The sequence below is a fragment of the Tiliqua scincoides genome, chromosome 13 (genome assembly GCF_035046505.1).
Source record: "Tiliqua scincoides isolate rTilSci1 chromosome 13, rTilSci1.hap2, whole genome shotgun sequence".
NCBI lineage: Eukaryota > Metazoa > Chordata > Lepidosauria > Squamata > Scincidae > Tiliqua > Tiliqua scincoides.
Window position 1 is genome coordinate 1,849,875 of NC_089833.1, and position 19,605 is coordinate 1,869,479.

The 19,605-nt window shown below is 47.9% G+C and overlaps 2 protein-coding genes across 4 annotated transcripts in view; one reads left to right on the forward strand and one right to left on the reverse strand.

Annotated features, from left to right (window-relative positions):
- The first annotated feature begins 10 nt into the window (after positions 1-10).
- Positions 11-13,542, forward strand: NTHL1 (nth like DNA glycosylase 1). 2 transcript variants are annotated; one of them, XM_066640893.1, is made up of 6 exons: positions 11-83; positions 1,840-2,075; positions 6,310-6,480; positions 8,875-9,034; positions 12,141-12,246; positions 13,093-13,542. In XM_066640893.1, the coding sequence occupies exons 1-6, from the start codon at positions 29-31 to the stop codon at positions 13,214-13,216; spliced, it is 852 nt and encodes a 283-aa protein (XP_066496990.1). In that variant the 5' UTR covers positions 11-28; the 3' UTR covers positions 13,217-13,542. The 2 variants fall into 2 exon arrangements, with proteins under 2 accessions (XP_066496990.1, XP_066496989.1); XM_066640892.1 differs by having other exon boundaries at positions 27-83; positions 1,837-2,075.
- Positions 13,543-15,464: 1,922 nt separating this feature from the next.
- NHERF2 (NHERF family PDZ scaffold protein 2) overlaps positions 15,465-19,605 on the reverse strand; it is a 79,283-nt gene continuing 75,142 nt past the window's right edge. For both annotated transcript variants that reach the window (XM_066640397.1, XM_066640396.1), the window contains one exon: positions 15,465-16,330. The gene's annotated coding sequence lies outside the window, so the exon portion shown is untranslated. The remainder of the gene's footprint in view (positions 16,331-19,605) is intronic.

Consider the following 19,605-nt stretch of genomic DNA (forward strand, 5'->3'; position numbering starts at 1 on the left):
GGGGGCTGTAGTTCCGGTGGGGAGAGCCATGTGTGCTGGGCGCAGAGTCTCCTGCAGGCTGCAGCTGAACCGGGAGGCTGCAGGTGAGGGGCTGGGGGAGCCTCTGTCTGTGCACTATCATCATCCTCATAAAATACTTTTAATACTAATTGCTGCAGCAGCAGCAGCCGCCACCTCTCCTCCTGCAGGAGGGGCGTGCCTGGCTCTTTCTTCTCTCTCACCCCAATTGCAACTGTTAACCTGCGGAACTCCTCGCCACAGGATGTGCTGATGGCACCTGAAGACCTCGGCTGCGTACCCTAAGGATGCAGCCTGGTGCGAAGCCTGCAAAGCTTTCCCTGTGTGAGGGTGACCAGGGCAGCTTCTCTGCTGTAGTCTCCTGTCCTGCAGAAGGACTCGCCGTCTGCGTCCTCCTCCCTGTGACTGGGCAGGTAGTCTCCTGTCCTGCAGAAGGACTCGCCGTCTGCGTTCTCCTCCCTGTGACTGGGCAGCACAGAGCCTTCCTGCTATTATTGAATTATCTGTAATATAGTTTTAAATTTAATAAGTAATATAGTGTAAATTCACCACATTAAATCCATATATGAGTGTTTTTGGCTTTTATTTTGTCATGTCCTACATTTTTCTTGATGTCCTACATTTTGGGGTGCCTGGTCCTCTTTTATTTACTTACTTATTTACTTGACAGATTTGTACCCCACGCAAGGCCCTCTTTTGCAGTTATGTCATCTGGTCACCCTGCCTGTGTTGGGAGAGTTAGGACAGACAAAAGAAAATATTTCTTTACTCAGCATGTGGTTGGTCTGTGGAACTCCTTGCCACAGGATGTGGTGATGGCATCTGGCCTGGGTGCCTTTAAAAGGGGATTGGACAAATTTCTGGAGGAAAAGTCCATTACGGGTTACAAGCCATGATGTGTATGTACAACCTTCTGATTTTAGAAATGCGCTATGACAATGCCAGAAGCAAGGGAGGGCACTAGGATGCAGGTCTCTTGTTGTCTTGTGTGTTCCCTCAAACATTTGGTGAGCCACTGTCAGATACAGGAAGCTGGACTCCATGGGCTCTTCTTATGTTCTTATGCCTGTGCAACTATCTGTGCAACTATAAAGGAGCCTATCTGTCACCCTGCCTATTTCCATGGCCAGTTCCCTCCAAGCAGCCACAAAATCAGCTCCCCCTGTTTCCCTTGACTTGGGACTTTGCCTTCCAGGTTAGGAAGGACCATCCTTAGGTGCAGAGCAATAAAAAGCACAGGAGCCCAGAAAATCTAAAAAGGTGGCAACTCTATTCTATGCATTCCTAACCACAGAGAGGCCAGTTCTTGTTTCCATTAGTGCAGTCTCAAATACATTTCTTCAGGAGTGCCATTGAGTTCAACAGGTGCCTAACCTTCGGATACAACTGGTACTAAGCCAGCAAAGCTTTTCCCTTGCATGGAAAGAGACGGAGAAGAAGGTTTCACACACAGACACCCTTTTGGGTTTTGCATGTTGAGCAGAGGAGCAGGGCCAGAGAAAAGAGTTGGCACCCTAAGGATAATCCGATGGACTACAGGGATAATCTAATTATCCATTAATTTTTCACCTGCAGTTTAATCTCAAGGAAATGAGAAGGGTCCTTTAAATTAAAGGAAAAAAGTCATTTAACTACAGCCTCGTTAAAGGCAAGAGAGGAAATTAGGGAAATAAGGGGAGCTGTTTTGTGTCTGCTTGGAGGGAACTGGCCATGGAAATAGGTGGGGCCACAGATGGGCTCTTTGTCATGCAGAGGAACTGCCCCAGCATCTCAAGAAATGTTTGCAGTTTGCTGAAATCCCCATTTTGTATGTTTCAGCAGCAAGAGCAGCAGTCCTTTCTCCCAAGAGTCCTGGGAGGAGGAGGAAGGTCAGCCTGGCCTACGAATCTGAAGAGCACCATTGCTTGAGGAAGGCAGACGAAACCAAGAAACAGAAATGGGAGCCCCCAAATTGGGAGCAGCAGCTGGCCAATATCCGGGAAATGAGGGCGGAGAGAGATGCCCCTGTGGACCAGATGGGGGCTGAGAAATGTTTTGACAGCAGTGCTCCCCCAGAGGTAAGCATGTCTTGGCACACATTCTAAAGTTTCTTCTCATTGGAGGCCCTTCCTAGCCCCACCCCCTAAAGCTTAAGAAGAGCCCCACTGGATCAGGCCAAAGACCCATCTAGTCCAGCTTCCTGTATCTCACAGTGGCCCACCAAATGCCCCAAGGAACACACAAGACAACAGACACAACCTGCATCCCCTGCATCTGGCAATCAGAGGCAGCCTGCCTCTAAAACCATGAGCTTGCACATACCTTCTATGACTTGTAACCCGTAATGAACTTTTCCTCCAACTTCCTTGCTGTCCCAGCATCATAAAGGCAGTGGAGACATCTCCTTCTCTCAGGGGGCATCCATTAATATTGAGTGTCAGGAGAACAGACTAAAGGAAATATTTCTTTACCAGGCATGTGATTAGTCTGGAACTCATTGCCACAGGGTGTGGTGATGCCGTCTGGCCTGGATGGCATAAAAAGTGGACTGGACAAACTTATGGGTTACAAGCCATGGTGGGTCTATGCAACCTCCTTGTTTTAGCGGTGGTCTATCTCTGAAGGCCAGACGCAAGAAATTGGCAATAGGTTACAGGTCTCTTGTGGTCTTGTGTGTTCCCTGCAGCATCTGGTGGGCCGCTGTAAGATACAGGAAGCTGGACTAGATGGGCCTTTGGCCAGGGTTCTTATGTTCTTGCAGTAAGCCCTGTCTTTTTGGAATCCCAACGCTGTTTTCGAAGGCCCTCCTAGAAAGTGCTTTGTGAGTTTGCTTGATCGTATCTGGGCTTCCCTAGAGACAAAGGATGTTGGTTGACCTTCCTGTTGAGATAGGCAGGTGCCCACCACAGCTAGGCAAAGGGATGGGATGGGGTGCTCCAAGGTGACCCTATGGCAGCAGCAAACCTGGGTTTTTAAGAGCTGGCTGTTGGCCTCTAGTGACACCAATCATCGGGGTGCAGCAACCAGACCCTCCCCCCTTTTCTTGGAGTTGGAATAGCTAAGATAGAAAATGTCCAGCGGCTTCTGCTCAGGGATTTTATTTCATTTTCTACGAGTCTTTTAAACTCTGTTTTGGGTCAGCCTAGCTTTACATCTGCTTTTGACTTTCTGCACTCAATCTTCTCTGTTCATTGGGTCCTTGGTATCCATGGGGGATATCCATGGTATCGATTCCAGGACCCCTCAGGGATACTGAAATCTGTGGATAATTCAATTCACAGCATGGCGGTGCAATAATTTACAGGTTCCCTCTACAGGTTCCATGCTGCTCTACAGGTTCCATGCAGCTTCCCAGCCTCCTCAGAGGGCCTGCTGGATGCAACCTGAAGACACTTCTGGTTGCATCTGGGAGGTCATAAGAACATCAGAAGAGCCCAACTGAATCAGACCAAAGACCCATCTAGTCCAGCTTCCTGTATCTCACAGTGGCCCACCAAGTGCTTCAGGGAGCACACAACAGACACAGCCTGTGTCCTGGTGCCCACCCCTGCATCTGGCATTCTGAGGTAACCCATTTCTAAAATCAGGAGGTTGTGCAACTGTAACCCGTGATGGACTTTTCCTCCAGAAATGTGTCCAATCCCCTCTTAAAGGCACTGTACATCTAAAGGTGAGATGCCATCACCGCTTCCTGTGGCAAGGAGTTTCAGAGACTAATTACATGCTGGGTAAAGAAATATTTTCTTTTGTCTGTCCTAACTCTCCCAACACTCCATTTTAGTGGATGTCCCCTGGTTCTGGTATTGTGTGAGAGGGAACAGAAATTTATCCAATCCACTTTATCCATCCCCTGCATGATTTTGTATGTCTCAATTTTGTATGTCCCCTCTCAGGCATCTTTTTTCTAGTCTGAAGAGCCCCAAACGTTGTAGCCTTTCCTCATAAGGGAGGTGCCCAGTAATCATTTTGGTCACTTTCTTATACACTTTTTCCTTTTCCACTATATCCTTTTAGAAATGTGGCAACCAGAACTGGACGCAATACTGCAGGTGTGGCCTTAGTATCGGTTTGTACAATGGCATCATAATATTGGTCATCTTATTCTCAATTCCTTTCCTAATAATCCCAAGCATGGAACTAGCCTTCTTCACCACCGCTGCACATTGGGTTGACACATTCATTGAGCTGTCCACCAGCACCTCAAGATCTCTCTCCTGATCCATCACAGCTCAGAAACCCAGTGGTTCTCAGACTTTGAGGGAGCTTTACTCCCTCAGTATGTCTTTGTGGGGGAGGGGCAAGGGCAGGGAAGTGACCCCCAAGATCACCTTGTGAAGGGGGGGTGCTTTCACTTACTTTAACGTTGGTAGGGCTGCTGGAAGCTGCAGGAGGTACAGGGAGCCCAGCACAGCCGTCTGCAGGGCTCCCTAAGGCTTGGAATCTTGAAACAGAGTGATTGCAGTTCACCTCCTGCATGGAATTGGCCTTCTTTGCTGCTGACACACGTTGGGTCAACACTTTCATCCAGCTGTCCACCAGCACCCCAAGATCTCTCTTGATCTGTCACAGACAGCTCAGAACTATTAGCCTATATGTGAAGTTTTGATTTTTTTGCACCAATGTGCATTATTTTACACTGAAACGCAGCTGCCATTTTGCTGCCCATTCTGCCAGTTTGGAGAGATCCTTCTGGAGCTCTTCACATTCTCTTCTGCTCTTCATTTAGTGACGTTTGCAAACTTGGACACCTCGCTGCTTATCCCTGTGTCCAGGTGCTTTATGAACAGGTTGAAAAGCACCGGTCCCAGGAAAGATCCTTGGGGCACATCACTTTTCACCTCTCTCCACTGTGAGAATTGCCCACTGACACTCATTCTCTGTTTCCTGATCTTCAACCAGTTCCTACTCCTGCCCTCTTATTCCCTGACTGCGGAATTTCCTCAGCAGCCTTTGGTGAGGGATCGTGTCAGAAACCTTCTGATAATCCAAATATTCACAGTTCTCCCACATCCACATCCACATCGGTGACCATTTCAAAGAATTCTAAAATGTATGTGAGGCAAGACTTACCCTTACAGAAGCCAGGCTGATTCTCCTTCAGCAGGGCTTGTTCATCTATGCGTTTTAAGATTTTATCCTTGATGAGGCATTCCACCATCTTACCCAGAAAAGACATTAGACTGACTGGCCTATAGTTTCCCAGGTCCCCCCTCTTTCCCTTTTTAAAGATAGGCGTGACATTTGCTATCCTCCAATCCTCTGGCACCATGGCCATTTTAAGGGACAAGTTGCATATTTTAGTCAAGAGATCAGCTACATCATTCTTCACTTCCCTAATAACTCTTGGGTGGATGTCATCTCGGCTTTGCTCTTGCCCTTCGGCTTGCAGACCTCTGTACGGGAAATCACCTGACCACAGGAGGAGAAGGGAGGTCCTCTGAGGCCCTCCAGGCACGGGCTTGGCAATCACAGATCTTCAAATCTGTGGGGGGCAAGCCCATGGCTAAGGTGGCCCACTGTATTTTGCCTCGATAACGCAAGGTACAGGTGTTTAAAAATGGTTTTATTTTTTCATAATTCCATGATTTGAAAAAAATGAAAAAGGCAGAAAGCGATGTTGTATGTTTATTTCAAGTTCTCATCTTTATTAATTTTAAACGCTTTAAAAGTGTACTAGGTAAGTGATATAGGTAATATAGTGTCAGCAGATACAGCCACAGTATTATTTCTGACTGGGAAAGTAATCTATTTTAATTTCTGGAAAATATCTTAAAAACCAAAATGCAGTGTTATGTGTTTTTATGTCATTATTAATAAAAGCACCTCTATTACTAGGACTTACTTCTGAGGAGACATCCCAAGAACTGCAGAGTTAAACTTTGAATGCACTCTTTTTTATTTCTTTTATGGCTTGCTGGGTCTCAGTTCCTCAAACTCTTGGGTTGTCCTGGCTGTTATTTGTTTTGGTTTTTGCACAAGTGGAAATCCCTCAGATTTTAGGGAATCCCCTTTGCATATCCAAGAGGGAGGTATTGAAGGTGGCCCCTCTCCGTCTGGCTTTCCCTCATCTTGGTGATAGCAAGAGAGACGTACCAAAATGTCCTCCAGATCAGTCAGAAAGGGGTGAAAGAGCTGGCACAAACCCTCGTCCATGTGCCTGTTTTACCCTCTGCCCATATCCACCTTCACTGCATTCAACCTAAACTGAACAAAAGCTAAGCTGGGTTTTGAGAGGGTCTTGTTGCTGGTTATCTAGTCTGTCACCTCCACTGACCCGTGGTGTCAACTTTCTGTTCCTGTTCGGCCCCATAGGTTAGGCGCTACCAGGTTCTGTTGTCACTCATGCTCTCTAGCCAGACCAAAGATCAGGTGACTTCGGCCGCCATGATGCGCCTGAGGGAGCATGGCCTCAGCGTGGATCACATCTTAGAGACAGATGACACGACTCTGGGCCAGCTCATTTACCCTGTGGGGTTTTGGAAGGTGAGTGATGGATCTGTGTGTGAGTGTGGAGGGACGTTGACTTTGATTCCCCAGCTGTGGAAGTGTTCCTCTTGGGTGGGTGCCCAGTCAGCAAGATCTTGGCTGTGGTCTGCCTCACCATTTTTTAAGAAAGAGGTTGAGAACAAAACAGCTATTATTATGCTATTGTGCAGACTGACGGTCAGGCCACATCTGGCGTCTTGTGTCCAATTCTGGTCACCACATGTCAAAAAGGATATACAGGCATGCCCCCATGTCTACAGGGAATCTGTTCCAGGGACCCCTTGCAAAACAGAAGCCACAGATACAGGAAACATATCAATATCGTGTATTAATACTACCTCTCACACACACACAGGCACGCACACCCTGCCCATTAGCATCATTAAAAAGCTTACTGGGGCAAAGTGTTTCTTGTTTTAACAGGGCACTGTAAACATTTAAGCTTATACTGTGACAAGAGCAGGATCAGTGGCGTCGCTAGGGGGTGCGGGGGTCGCAGACCGCACCGGGTGATGCGCACTGGGAGGTGACACGCTAAAATCGTGGTGGTTAGGAGTAACCCCATGATATTATATACCATTGGATGTGGAATTTTGAGCGGAAGGCAATGCAAAAAACCCGAGTGAAATATCTCCTTGCTATCCAAAGTTATGGCCAAAAAACAGAACAAAAATGCATGGATCCCTATGGAAAGTGAAAGTGAGCCGTATAGTGCATTTACTCGTGAGTAGGTGAACATGCCTTAGTCCATAGGAAAGGGCAGGCTGAGAGGAATCCAATGACTCCAGAATGGTCCTGATCCAATGAATGCAGCCCCAAAAACACCTGAGAAGGAAGTCCTTCCCTCCAAGCAGACGAATGTACTAAGCCCTATGGAAAGCGAAACGAAGCCTCATGGTTACGTTTACTCACGAGTAAGCAAATGTGCCTTGGCTGGTGTGGAAGATCAGGTGAAGGAGAGTGCAAGGTTATCAGAATGGTCCTGATCCTATGCACCTGCAGCTAAACAAGTGCTCCAGAAGGCAGCTTCCCCCCCCCCACTGAAATGGATCAAAACAGAGGCTTCAGCTGAAAAGGTGAACCTTTTGGAGACCTGCGAAGCCAGGTATCTGGTTTAAACAGAAGTTCTTAAATTGAACTGGGCACTGGGTAGGGCTAAAAACCTTACTGGTTTTGGAGGGGGGGTGTTATTGCAGGCAGGCTACAGAGGCCTTTCCACCAAGGCACTTGGTGGAAAAGGGCTGGCTTCTGCTTATTTAATTGTTTTAGTTTAATTATTTATACTTATTTATTTTAATTTGCCTGATGATGTCACTTCCACCATGACATCACTTCTGGTGGGTCTTGGATGGATTGTCATTCTAAAAAGTGGGTCCCAGTGCTAAAAGTTTGAGAACTGCTGCAATAAGGTGTTAGTAAGTTGACACCCTTGGGGGGAGGGTGACACCACTAGTGACCAAAATCACTAAAATCACAGTTTGGAGGAATAATACCAGCGTGTTATATATCAATCAATGCGTAATTTCATGCAGAATGTGTTCTATCTTTGTTCTAACAAAAGGTACAACCCAAAAACCAGTGGGGGCAGAGTGATGGTACATCACCACGCCCACCACCTTGGGTGTTGCCCTGCCCACTGCATGGGGGGTGACACGCTGGCATCCCGCACCGGGTGACGCGAACCCTAGTGACACCACTGAGCAGGATGCCAGCAGCTTGACAAACCTAGATCTAATGCTAAACAGGAAGTTAACTGCTTTCTGTTTAGCGTTGGATCTAGTTTCCTCAAGCATTCAGGCTGCCAGCAGCCTGCTCATGCCACGTTATAAGCTTAAATGCTTATAGCGACCTGTTAAAACAAGAAACACTTCACCCCAGTAAGCTTTTAAACAGCTTTATCAGATGGGGGGCATGTACCCCCAGATCGATGGATATTTGAAACCGCGGATTCAAGATATAGGGGCCCATCTGTAGGAGAAGTGGAAAAAGTGCAAAAGAGAGCAACCAGAATGACTACAGAATGGGACACCTGCCATATTAGGAAACACTAGAATCCGGATGGGGACACGGACCAGATTAAAATATGCATGGGATGGATAGAGGGAAGTTATTTTCCTTCTTGCACAACACCAGAATCAGGGGACTTCCACTCAAATTGGCTGGCGAGAATCTGAACAAAAGGGAATATTTCCGTACCCTGCACAGAATTAACCTGTGGACTCCTTGCCTTAGGTTGCTGTCATGGCACCTGGCCTCAACCCCTTCAAAAAGGAACCAGGCAGATTTATGGGGTGGAAGTCCCCCATTCCCCAGAGTTACGTCCCTATGAGCTTGGTTCAAGTTGTTTGCCCACAAGACCTCTGCCATGTGTCCCTTTCTTCACAATTACAGAACAAGGTAAAATATATCAAGCAGACCACAGCAATCCTGAAGCGAGACTATGCCAGTGACATTCCCAGGACTGTTCCTGAGCTGGTGAAGCTGCCAGGGGTTGGACCCAAGATGGCTCATTTGGTGATGGGCATTGCCTGGCAGGACATCTCAGGAATTGGTACTGTATTCTTGCTCTTGAGGAATTGTTTTTTTGCTACGCTCCTCCTTAAATCTGTAGGCCTTCATTTGGGCTGTGCCTAGCCCTGAGACCTACTTCACAAGTGCTTGAAGTAGCAAGTGTGCCTCTGGACACATACAGAGTGGCAATCAAAGCCCCAGCCAGGATTTAGGAAGCCGAGGTTTCCACGTATCAGAAGGTAGCAGAGAAGGATTTTTATTTTTTTCTGGAGAGGCAAATGCTTGTTTTAATGCACTGACATGCAGGAGAAGGGCCTGTGGCTCAGTGGGAAGAGCACCTGCTTTTCATGCAGAAAGTCCCAGTTTCAATCCCAGAAAAAAAATCCTGCCTGGATTGCTGCTGCCAGTCAGTGTTGGTGTTGAGCCTGACTCAGGGCCCAATCCTATCCAATTTTCCTGTGCTGGTGCTGCTGTGCCAATGGGGTAAGCACTGCTTCCAGTGTTGGGGAGGCAGTCATAGAGGCCTCCTCAAGGTATGGGAACATGTTCCCTTGCCTCAGGGCTGCATTGCAGCTGCACTGGTGCTGGAAAGTTGGATAGGATTGGGCTCTTAGGTAGATAGACCAAGAACCTGACTCAGGCTGGCAGTGTCTTGTGTTGCCAGCAAAGAAGGAGCAGCTCAAAGTCACCCCATACGTCAAAGGGGAATAAGCAGTCCTCTGAACAATAGCCCTGTAAAGTAGGCTAGTGCAACTATCCCCAGATTGCAGATATTGTGCTGATACTGAACAAATCCTGTTTTGTTTGTGGCGAAGGTGAGATCTGAATTCGGGATATTCCTGACCCTTACCTGCTAGGTCACACCAACTTACTTCTTACACCAATGCATTCAAATGAACAGCTCTGCTTCTGAACAGTCTCTCTGCTGGGACTCATGTGGCAGAACCCTGCGGTGAACAGAAGGTGGTGCTGTAGTGTCATCATCCTTGTTTTGAATGGCCTGACAACCATTTTTAGGCTTGGATTAATATTAAAATCTGTGCATGTTGCAGTTGTAGGTCATGGGGAACTTGGGGACACCAATTTCTGATGAGTGGTTTTGAGGGGAGGGCTTCAGGGGCCGGTTGGTGTGAAATCAGGGAAGGTCACCACCAAGGCCACCAAATGGAAAGGCTGCTCTCTTTGCAACACTGTCAAGCTGGTTGCAGCCAGGTTTCCCCCCCCCCCCAGTAGTTCATTCCTTATTAATGTTTAATCTGCCACTGGGCAGCCCACATAACTGGCTGAGACCTGACCCTATGCAAGGGAGAACACTTCCTGGAGCCATTCGTCTCAGTGTCAGCTGCTAATGCTGTCCTTCTCCCCCTCCCCCACCAATCCAGGCCTATGTGTAGTGTGTTCTGCAGGGATGAAGAAGGTGAGTGGGGAAGCAAACAGGTCCTGGGTTCAGATTCTGGCTACATCTCTAAGAAAAGGGTCAGCTAGCATGTGATGAGGAAACCCTTTCCCTGCCTCCTGCAGGTTAATGTGAGCCTAGCCCCCTCCCAGTTTGTCCAGGTCACTACGAAGGCCCTCCCAATTACTGGGGGCAGAGCTCAGGTCCCATCTGAGCATCGGGGTCACTAAGGGTCAAATCCTATCCAACTTTCCAGTCCTGGTGTAGCTGTACCAATGGGGTTTGTGCTGCATCTTGTGGTGGGAGGGTAGTTATGGAGGCCTCCACTCCCTGGCTGGAGGCATCTCCACTTGAAAGGATCCCAGAGAAAACAAAAGGCTCTCCTTGGCCTGGAGGGCCACTACCTGTCTGAGCAGACTGTCCAGTGGCCTGACTCGTTTGCATCAGAGGCAGAGGGTCTTGAACACAGGTGGGGGGGGGGAGAGAAAGGTTCTTCAACTAAAGGCAGGGCCAGGCTTAGGAGCTGCGGGGCCCCACTGGAAACCTTTTTTGTTCACAGCCAATGTCTGTAGAATCTTAGAGGTAAAAATAACATTTATGACAGTCTCTCTAGTAGTAGAATGGAAAGCAACCAAAATGTGCACTTCAAAAGTGCAGGTGAGTTAATGGACCAAATGGACCAAAACACATTTTCATACAAAATGGCATTCATGTCAGCCTGCAAGTAAAGAAACAAAATGTGTAGATTATCTTTGAAAAGGAAATAGTTAGAAAACCACTTGCTTAAGTGATGAAATGATTTATTAAAAATATTAATTTTAATATTAATGAAAGAAAGATTAGTTTTCTTTTTTATTTTACTGTAGCAGGGGGGTCCTTAGTCATGGGGCACAATTGGTCCAATTGGCTTAAAGCCAACCCTGACCACAGTCTTTGCCCTGTCTCACTCCCTGGAATAGATTAGTGTTGGCCGGGGCTTTTATGTAATCTACTGCACAATTGTGCACATAGTTACTCAAAGTAAGTCCTATTGCATTCACTGGGACTTACACGCTCAAGAACACAGCCTTTAACTTCTGGCACCTGGCTCCAGGCCTCAGTTAGAGGAGGAAAAAAAACTGTTGCAATTGGAGCTGGGAAGACTCAGAAGACCACATGCTTCAAGGCACAGGCCACGAGCAGATGTGCCACCAGAATTATTTATGGAGCAGATACTGTGAGCCCTCGGTATCCACAGAGGATCAGTTCCAGGACCTACCATGGATACCAAAATCAGCAGATAATCTCCAGGAGGGGGGCGGCACACTGCAATAACTTACCTGGAGGCTGCATCTGGCCCTCTGGAGGTCACGCACAGCCTCCTCAGAAGCCTCCTGGACGTGACCAGATGTCACTTCCAGTCTGCATTGGTGACTTCTGGTTGCACCTGGGTGGTGTTCTAAGGTGCGGGAGGCTGCAAACACCCCCCCCAAGCCTCAGAACACCTCCAGATGCACCCTGAAGTCGCCAGCACAAATTAGAAGTGATTTCCGGTCATGTTCAGAAGAACTCCCAAGGCTTGGCATCTGTAGATACTCAAATCTGTGGATAAGGAGGACTCACTGTACAGCACTCAAGGGAGTGCCAGCATGATGCCAGGAAAGAGAAAACCAAGTGTGATGCATGCTAGTTTGCTGGGTTGAGGAAATCTTCTCACCCCCAAATATGGTACACTTCTCCACTCTCCCATTCTAATCTCCATGATCTCCAGGTGTGGACACACATGTACACCGCATTTCGAACAGGCTGAAGTGGGTGAAGAAGGAAACAAAAGTTCCTGAGGCAACGAGACAAGCTCTGGAAGAGTGGCTTCCCAGGTGAGCTTCTGAGCATTCTGACATGCCATCGCTTTTGGCAACTTCTCAAACAAAAGTCTTGGTATGTTATTGGGGTTGTGTTCCTTGAAAGAGATTTTTGTGAATAGGGTGGCCAGGGCTGGCTGAAATTACCATTACTGCTTGTTGCCCCATCTGGTCTCTGAGGTATGTGGACCTCTTCGTGGTGCATTATAACGCTTGTCCCTGGCAGGTTTGTTTGGCCCCTGCTCAAGCTGCCAGGTCTGACCTGCCATGTATGTTGGCCTGCCTACTAATGGAAGGTTGACAGCTCAATCCTATACATGTCTACCCAGAAGTAAATCCCACTGTATTCAGAGGAGTGCATATGGCCTCCTTCAACCTCTCTTCGTGCCACAACCCCCTCCCGAAAGAGATGAAATATGAGACTGTTGATCCTGTCTGGCTGCTGGACCCTGATCTGCCTGCCCCGCCCACCGTTTCCCCTACTTCTTGTGTGTTCACAACAACCCTGTGAGGTAGCAGCCTGGGCAGGGCAGTCCTTAGGAGCTGCAGGGCAAGACAGAGAGAAGAGGCTGTGCAAGAACTTGATTTTGAGAAGGCAGGACCGTGACTGAACGGCTGCCATGACCCCCCTCCCCTTCGTGACCCCACTGGGGTCACGACCCACAGGTTGAAGAACACTGGCATAGAGACTTCTTAGCCACCTCTGCTACTGCTGGCTTGCCTAATCCTGCCCTGCTGTTTCATTTCTTCTGCTGCTAATGTTGTCTTTGTTCTTTTTGTCACCTTGCGGGTCTGCCAAATATGGAAAGGCAAGATAGGCATAGTTTCAACAAATGAAATCCCTTCTTTCTGCTCCCCCAGGGACCTCTGGAGTGAGATCAACTGGCTGCTGGTGGGATTTGGCCAACAGATCTGCCTCCCTGTCCACCCGCACTGCGGGGAGTGTCTCAATAGGGACATCTGCCCAGCTTCCAGGAAGAACTGAGGAACCCAACTCTGGCCTTTTCCCATGGGAGGGGCCATTTTCTTGACCTTCCACCGTACGGAGGAGTGAAACTCTTGTGAAAGCAAGACTTGGGGCCTCCCCACAGATCAGGATGCTGTAGCTGACCTGACTCCTTTGGTTTAAAGGCTTGTGCAAGTGGGATTTGAACTCAGTAAAGATGCTGCCTCCTCACTCACCACCCCGGGCATGGGGATAAGGGGCCCAGCAGCAACCTCCTCTAGGAGGAAGACCCTAAAGAGATCCCAAGCGTGGCACCCTATTCCTACATAAACACAGTTGTGATTGTAGAAACAGTTTAATAAAGAGGAGAGCTTTTAAAACTTCTGAGATTGTTGGCTTCTTTGGGCAGCTGGAAGGAGGAGTTGAAGCAACACAGAACAGATTTTCTTCTCAAGCATGCCAGGCTCAATCTGTTGCAGGAAGGCTTGCCTCCAGGAGGAAGAAAGAACATTGACCCATGGGAAGGTCTTGAAGGTTTGTAGTTGGACAGAGGGAGCTGTGCCTCCTGACCTGGCGTGATCCAAGACCATCTCTCTGCTTCTGCAGCTGTTTCTTGTGCACCAGCTGGAAGAGCTACCAGGATGGCAGGAGACTGGCAGCAGGAACATGCAAGCGTATGGTACTGAGATCTTCCCAGACCCTCGACAGGCCCCAGAAGGCACACTGGAGAGCAAAATCAGAAACCCCAGAAACAGTGGGGAGCAAAGGAGTTTGGCCTCTGATCTCAAGTCCATGAAGTCCATGCTACCTCCCAGGGCCAGGGAATGGTGTTTAAAGGGCATTTGTCACCCATCTGTGGAACCACTTGCCACAGGACGTGGTGATGGTGCCTGGCCTAGGTGCCCTAAAAAGGTATTGGGCAGATTTACGGAGGAAAGGTCCATCACAGGTGACAAGGCATGATGGGTAAATGCAACCTCCTGTTTTAGAAATAGGCTACCTCAGAATGCCACGTGCAAGGGAGTGGCACCAGGATGCATGTCTGTTGTGTGCTCCCTGAGGCATCTGGTGGACCACTGCGGGATACAGGAAGCTGGACTAGATGGGCCTTTGGCCTGATCCAGCGGGACTCTTCTGATGGTCTTAACTGATAAACATGCATGCCATAGTGCCTGAGTTAAGCTGGCTACAGTCACAACTGAAAGGTGCACCAAGAAGCTGGTGAAAAATCACCAATTTTCCTCCTGTTTCTGACCTTCCTATTACCTAAGGGGGCTCCTGAATGGGTTTAGTGTCCTTGAGTCATGCAGATGCAGTAGCCACGGTGCCCTTGGGGGTAGTTTGCCCTATTTATCTCCCCACTGGATAGTAAAGAAAGAGCTTGGCATTGAGCCAGTTCACTGGATTGTGAGCCCACCTGACTGCCCTGAGCGAGAAACACTCAAGGGAGTAAGATGTGTCACCCCCCCCATCCCTGTACCAACAGACCCAAGACAATGTCCAGAATGGTTACAGGGTCATGCACACCTTTTGCATATTTGCCCTCCTCTCTAGACTCGTGTGCTGGATGCATGGACTTGGATCACCCACCTGCCCAGCTGAGGTAAGTGCTTAACATTCCTGGTCTGTGTTAAGAGTGGACTGTCCCACCTCCCTACCAGTCCGCTGTCCCTACACCTCCTTCTGTTCAGTTTTTCCATAGACTGGAGTGGTGGCAGCAAACCTACTGATCCAGTTTCCAGATGAGAGTGGCAGAGAGCAGCTGCCCATTACAAGATGCCCTGCAACTAACTGACTCCAAAGAAAAGGACATCCATTGATTCATTTCATTTTTTCCAGAACAGACAAGGGGTTTTGGAGAGGAAGGGTGTGTATGTGAAGCCAGTGACTGAGCCCAGATAAATTCTGCTTGGGCACTGGACCCCAAGAACAGAGGCTTAATGCACTGCTCTGGTTCCCGGGGCAGTGACATCACACCACTTCTGGGTTCTCCCCAGAGGAAGGAGTGCTCCTGGTGCTGGCTTCGCACCCCGTTCCTTCTCCTGTAGATGCTCCCCTTTGAAGGAGAAGGAACGGGGGTGAAAAACCACCAGCACCTCATCTGTAACTAGGGCAAAACCTGAAGGGCAGTTATGTGCACCCCCGGCGTACGTCTGGGGCAGCTGCCCCGCAGGCTCCACCCTAGTTACACCTCTGCCCAAGAATTATCCAAAGAGGGTGTCAAAAGCCAAAGCAGCAGCAGATGGGAATAGTATCAGAAGGAAAAAATGAACCCAGACACCAGCACTGTAAGGCTCACTGTACATGAGAAATCAGTTCTATTATTGACATTTCAGTATACATTTTTTTACAATGCAGATAAACAGGTCTTGTAATAACTTTTTTAGTGTGTTTCTAAGTCAGATGTGTGCAAAACAGAATTAAGTGTAACTTACAGAGCATACAGGATGGCAGAGAAACAGAGTCAGACAGCAAAGCTTTTAAAATGGCTAGGAATCATTCCCTAGAATATGCAGAGAACCCTTTTTTGGGGAGGGGGAAACTTCCACAAACCTATACCGGTGTACATATTTGCATTCCTGATTTCAGCTTGAGATCATTTGTGCCTACCTTCTGCTCCGGACTGTCTCCCCAGACCTCACATCACAGATCCATAAGTGTTTTAGAAATAATCATTAAGGCATTTGAAAACCACATCTGTGTTTATCCACAAAGGCAGGAGGAACAGATTTTCATCTCTCTGCCTCTAGTGGAGGCTCACACAATGTTGTTTGGCTCCGTCTGCAAAACAGGCCAAAACATGCACAAATGTGGAAAGCAAAGCAGAGCTGACGACAAAAGCTTCTATCAGCAGCAGGTATCAGCACATCCTTGACCCTCAGCTGCTGTTGGAGTAGCCAAATAAGATGCATTGAAAAAATAAAAAAATCAGAGACCTGGCAGAGTTTCCTTTCCCAAGCCACAATTCTATCCAAAAACGTCCCTTGTCCTCCTAGAATCTGTCGTCCCAATCCAACCAGAGAGATCTGGGTGTGGAAACAGCCAATGGAGACCCCTCCATGCTCACCCAGGCTGCCTGTGAATAAGCCGGAGGCGCCTTTGATACGATCCAGGGCCCACTTCCTGAAGCTGGCTGGAGTCCATGTATGTCTTCTGCAATAAAAAGGGAGAGGGGAAAAACATCCAAATTCTGCAGGTGGAAGGATGCAAATTAACCACAGCTGCACATATTTTACTTCTGCATGATTGAGTGCAAATTTTGGCAAGATTTGGTGGCAGAGACAAAGGAAGAAGTGGAAATATTTTGAAGCTCTCCTCAGCTAACAGATATGCTAGAAACTCTACTGTTTCAAAAATAATCCAAAGGGAAGCACCCAGATTCTCCGACTACCACCTTGGGCGCGTGGCATGGACCTTGTATTGAGCGCGTATCCACAGAACCAAGAATCAGAAAGATGTTTTGTTTCTGTTTGGTTGCAAAACTCATGCCAACCTCACAGGGCTGGCAGGCTGCAGCAATCTCAATACCTCCTTCCTATGGCAAACTGTTTTGCACAATCAATAAATATAGGAGGTTTGCTTGGGATACTGCTGGTGCAGAATTTTGGGTGAGCTTTTCGGGGAAGACTATACACCAATCTTGTCTATATGGATGTGACTCCCCCAGCTTCTTCTCTCTCAAAGCCTTCTGTCCAAACCACAACACGGAATTACAAAAGGTCACTCTGGAACAAAATCTACATACACAGAAGGGGCAAAATTAGCAATCTCGCTTTGCCACCAGGAACCCAAGCTCCCAAAAGAAACAAAAGAATGAGCTAAGGCACCTTATTTCCACCTCCGTCATTTACGAAATGTAGACAAAGTTCCAGAAAGTATCTGTATCAAAGGGCACTTGTTCATCTTACAACATCTGAAAACACCTTTTTCCCCACTTAAATACTAATATACATTGTACATTTGTGCCCTGATTACAGGGTATCATGACCCTATATGATTCTCATTTACATATACTGTTTAAAAAAAAAAGCCTCCATCCAATTCACTTCTAAGAACATTTTTTGGGAAGTGATTTTTTTAAAAAAGGGCAAGAAAGGAAGTGATGCTTAACTAAAGGCTGCCAGGAAAACAGCTCTGCGAAGTCTCCCTGACAAGCTGTTATGCCATCAACAAAACTTGCATTCTGTTTTCTTTCTCCTCTCTTAACTTAGCAGATCCAAGCCAAGCATTTTAGATGTCCATTTCTGCTCTGGTGTGATCCTAAAAGGCTATTTCAGGGGTGATCTTCTCATAGACAGAAACAGTGTACTCCCTGTAGCAGTTCCATAGGGTGTGCCTCTTACTTTTGTGCTCTCCATGCACATTTTCAATATGGAACTACATCATTGTCGTCCCCGCCCTCCTCCAGGTCAAATGCAGCAAGGCTGTAGGAGGTATAGCCCAGGCCTCACTGCTCTGTTGTCTTTCAGACCAGGATCCCAAGGTGTTCCAATTTCATAGGCAGAAAAATTCACATGAAACTCTCCCTCCCAGCAGAGGACACCATTTCTCTTGTGCAGCTTGGCTTCATTTCCCATAGGCAGAGCCATCCCCAGAAGGATGTAGGCAGGGTACGAGTCTGGGGCAACTCAACTAATGTAGGAACTCCCCCACATTATGGCCAAACAAGGTTGGCCTTCATCTGTGGGTTTGGAACCCACAGACTTGACACAGCACAGATCAGGAGGGCCTCACTGTAACTCCCAGGCGCAACTGGAAGAGTCTTGCAGTCACATCTGAAAGGGATGCCCACTGAGGCACGGGGAGGCCTCACACAACCTCCCAGACACAACCAGAAGACTCTTCCAGTGAAATCTGGGAAGTCCTGTGAAGGCTGAGCCGTGGATTTCATTATCTTGAGTATCTGCAGGGGTCTGGGAGTGGATCCCCCACAGATGCCGAGGTTCAGCTGTACATTGGTCATGAGAGCGTGGGTTCCAGAGGGCTGCACCACTTGCCCTACCGAAGGGCTACCTCTGCCCATGGGGCCTGCACAGGAAAACATTCAAGTGGACTGGGTTCCGTGTGCCATCTCTCTCTCTTGCTCTTGTGCCCTTAATCCAAGATCACCTCATGATAAGTTTGCCTTTGCCTTCCTAGTCCAGAAGCAAACCTCTCTGCCACAGAAGAGAGAGGCACTATGGGAAAACATGGGAGTGGGCCCTACCTTGGTTAAAAGGTCTTTATGAGTAAGTGCATACACTCTTTCTTGAGGGGGATGCCCACATGCACATCCCTCATTAAAACAGCTCCCTAAGAACAAACAGTACAGTACATCAAAGCACTCTGAGAGGATATTAAGCTGTAGCTTGTGTGTCATGGTTACAAGCAAGACATTAGACTTAGGTCAGCAGTTCCCAATCTTAAACCATCTCAACCTCCAGGGTAGGTCGTGATGCTCCTGGTGGTGCCAGAGAGGCCTCTTCTGGGTTGCTCAGGTCCAGCGACCCACTCTACTGGCCTCCATGGGCCTCAGAATAGCCCTCAGCAAAAATTGGAAGTGATTTTTGGAGGCAAACCAGAAGTTGTCCCCAAAAATCGGAAGTGGTTTTCAGAGACTTCTGTAGGCCATTCTGAGGCCTGCAGGAGCCAATAGAGTAGGTCACCACCCCAGGGTGACTCACAAAAAGCCTTCAGGGCCTCCCAATGCTTCTGGAATGATTCAGTTTTGGAGCCATTCAAATGCAAGCATGAAGGCCAGCCAATGACACACCTCACATGGACTTGTGGCCCACCAGTGGGTCACGACCCACTTTGGGAAAGATTGACTTAGGTGATGCCTTGCCTGTCATCTCTGATCCCCAGATGTTGCCTATGGACAGATCAGAAATCTTTAAAGGCTACTACCCACTAAGGTCTCTCCACCTGGCGGCAAAACAGTACATACTTTGTGCCAATAGCAGAAAGTAAGACTGATTAATTGCACAGTTGTGGAAAAATCAACACCACTAAAGGGTTTTTTTGTTTTGTTTTAAGCCCTGGAAGCGGAAATAGCCAAGCAATTGGAAATGAAACTTGAATGTGCTGTTTTGATAAAGAAGTCTTGGTTGGCTTGCACTGGCTCAAGATGCCCCTTGCTTGGGCCAGCACCAAACAGCTGCCCAGAGCAACTGCCCCAGGAATGTCAGTGGCACCCCCCATACAATCATCATGCTGTGCCTTCCCATTAAGTCTTGCTAAAAAGAGTTATTTCCAGCTTCTTGTTACAGCCAAAATTAATTCAGATTAGAATTCTTTATAAATGTCAGAATTCATGGGGTTTTTTTTAGACCTCCCTGTCCCCGGGGTATTGGCAAGACTGCACACTTTCCACATCTTTTCCACCACTAATTGTGGTATTTTGCAGCATAAAATGCCTCCTAGGCAAGGGGGGGGTTCCAGTTAGAGAA

Bases quoted from the DNA above. Each gene is read 5' to 3' on its own strand.
- NTHL1 (XM_066640892.1), top strand. From the start codon at position 29: ATGTGTGCTGGGCGCAGAGTCTCCTGCAGGCTGCAGCTGAACCGGGAG. The intron at 84-1,836 runs GTGAGGGGCTGG...TGTATGTTTCAG, and splicing joins GCTGAACCGGGAGGCTGCAG to CAGCAAGAGCAGCAGTCCTT. The intron at 9,035-12,140 runs GTACTGTATTCT...CATGATCTCCAG, and splicing joins GCAGGACATCTCAGGAATTG to GTGTGGACACACATGTACAC.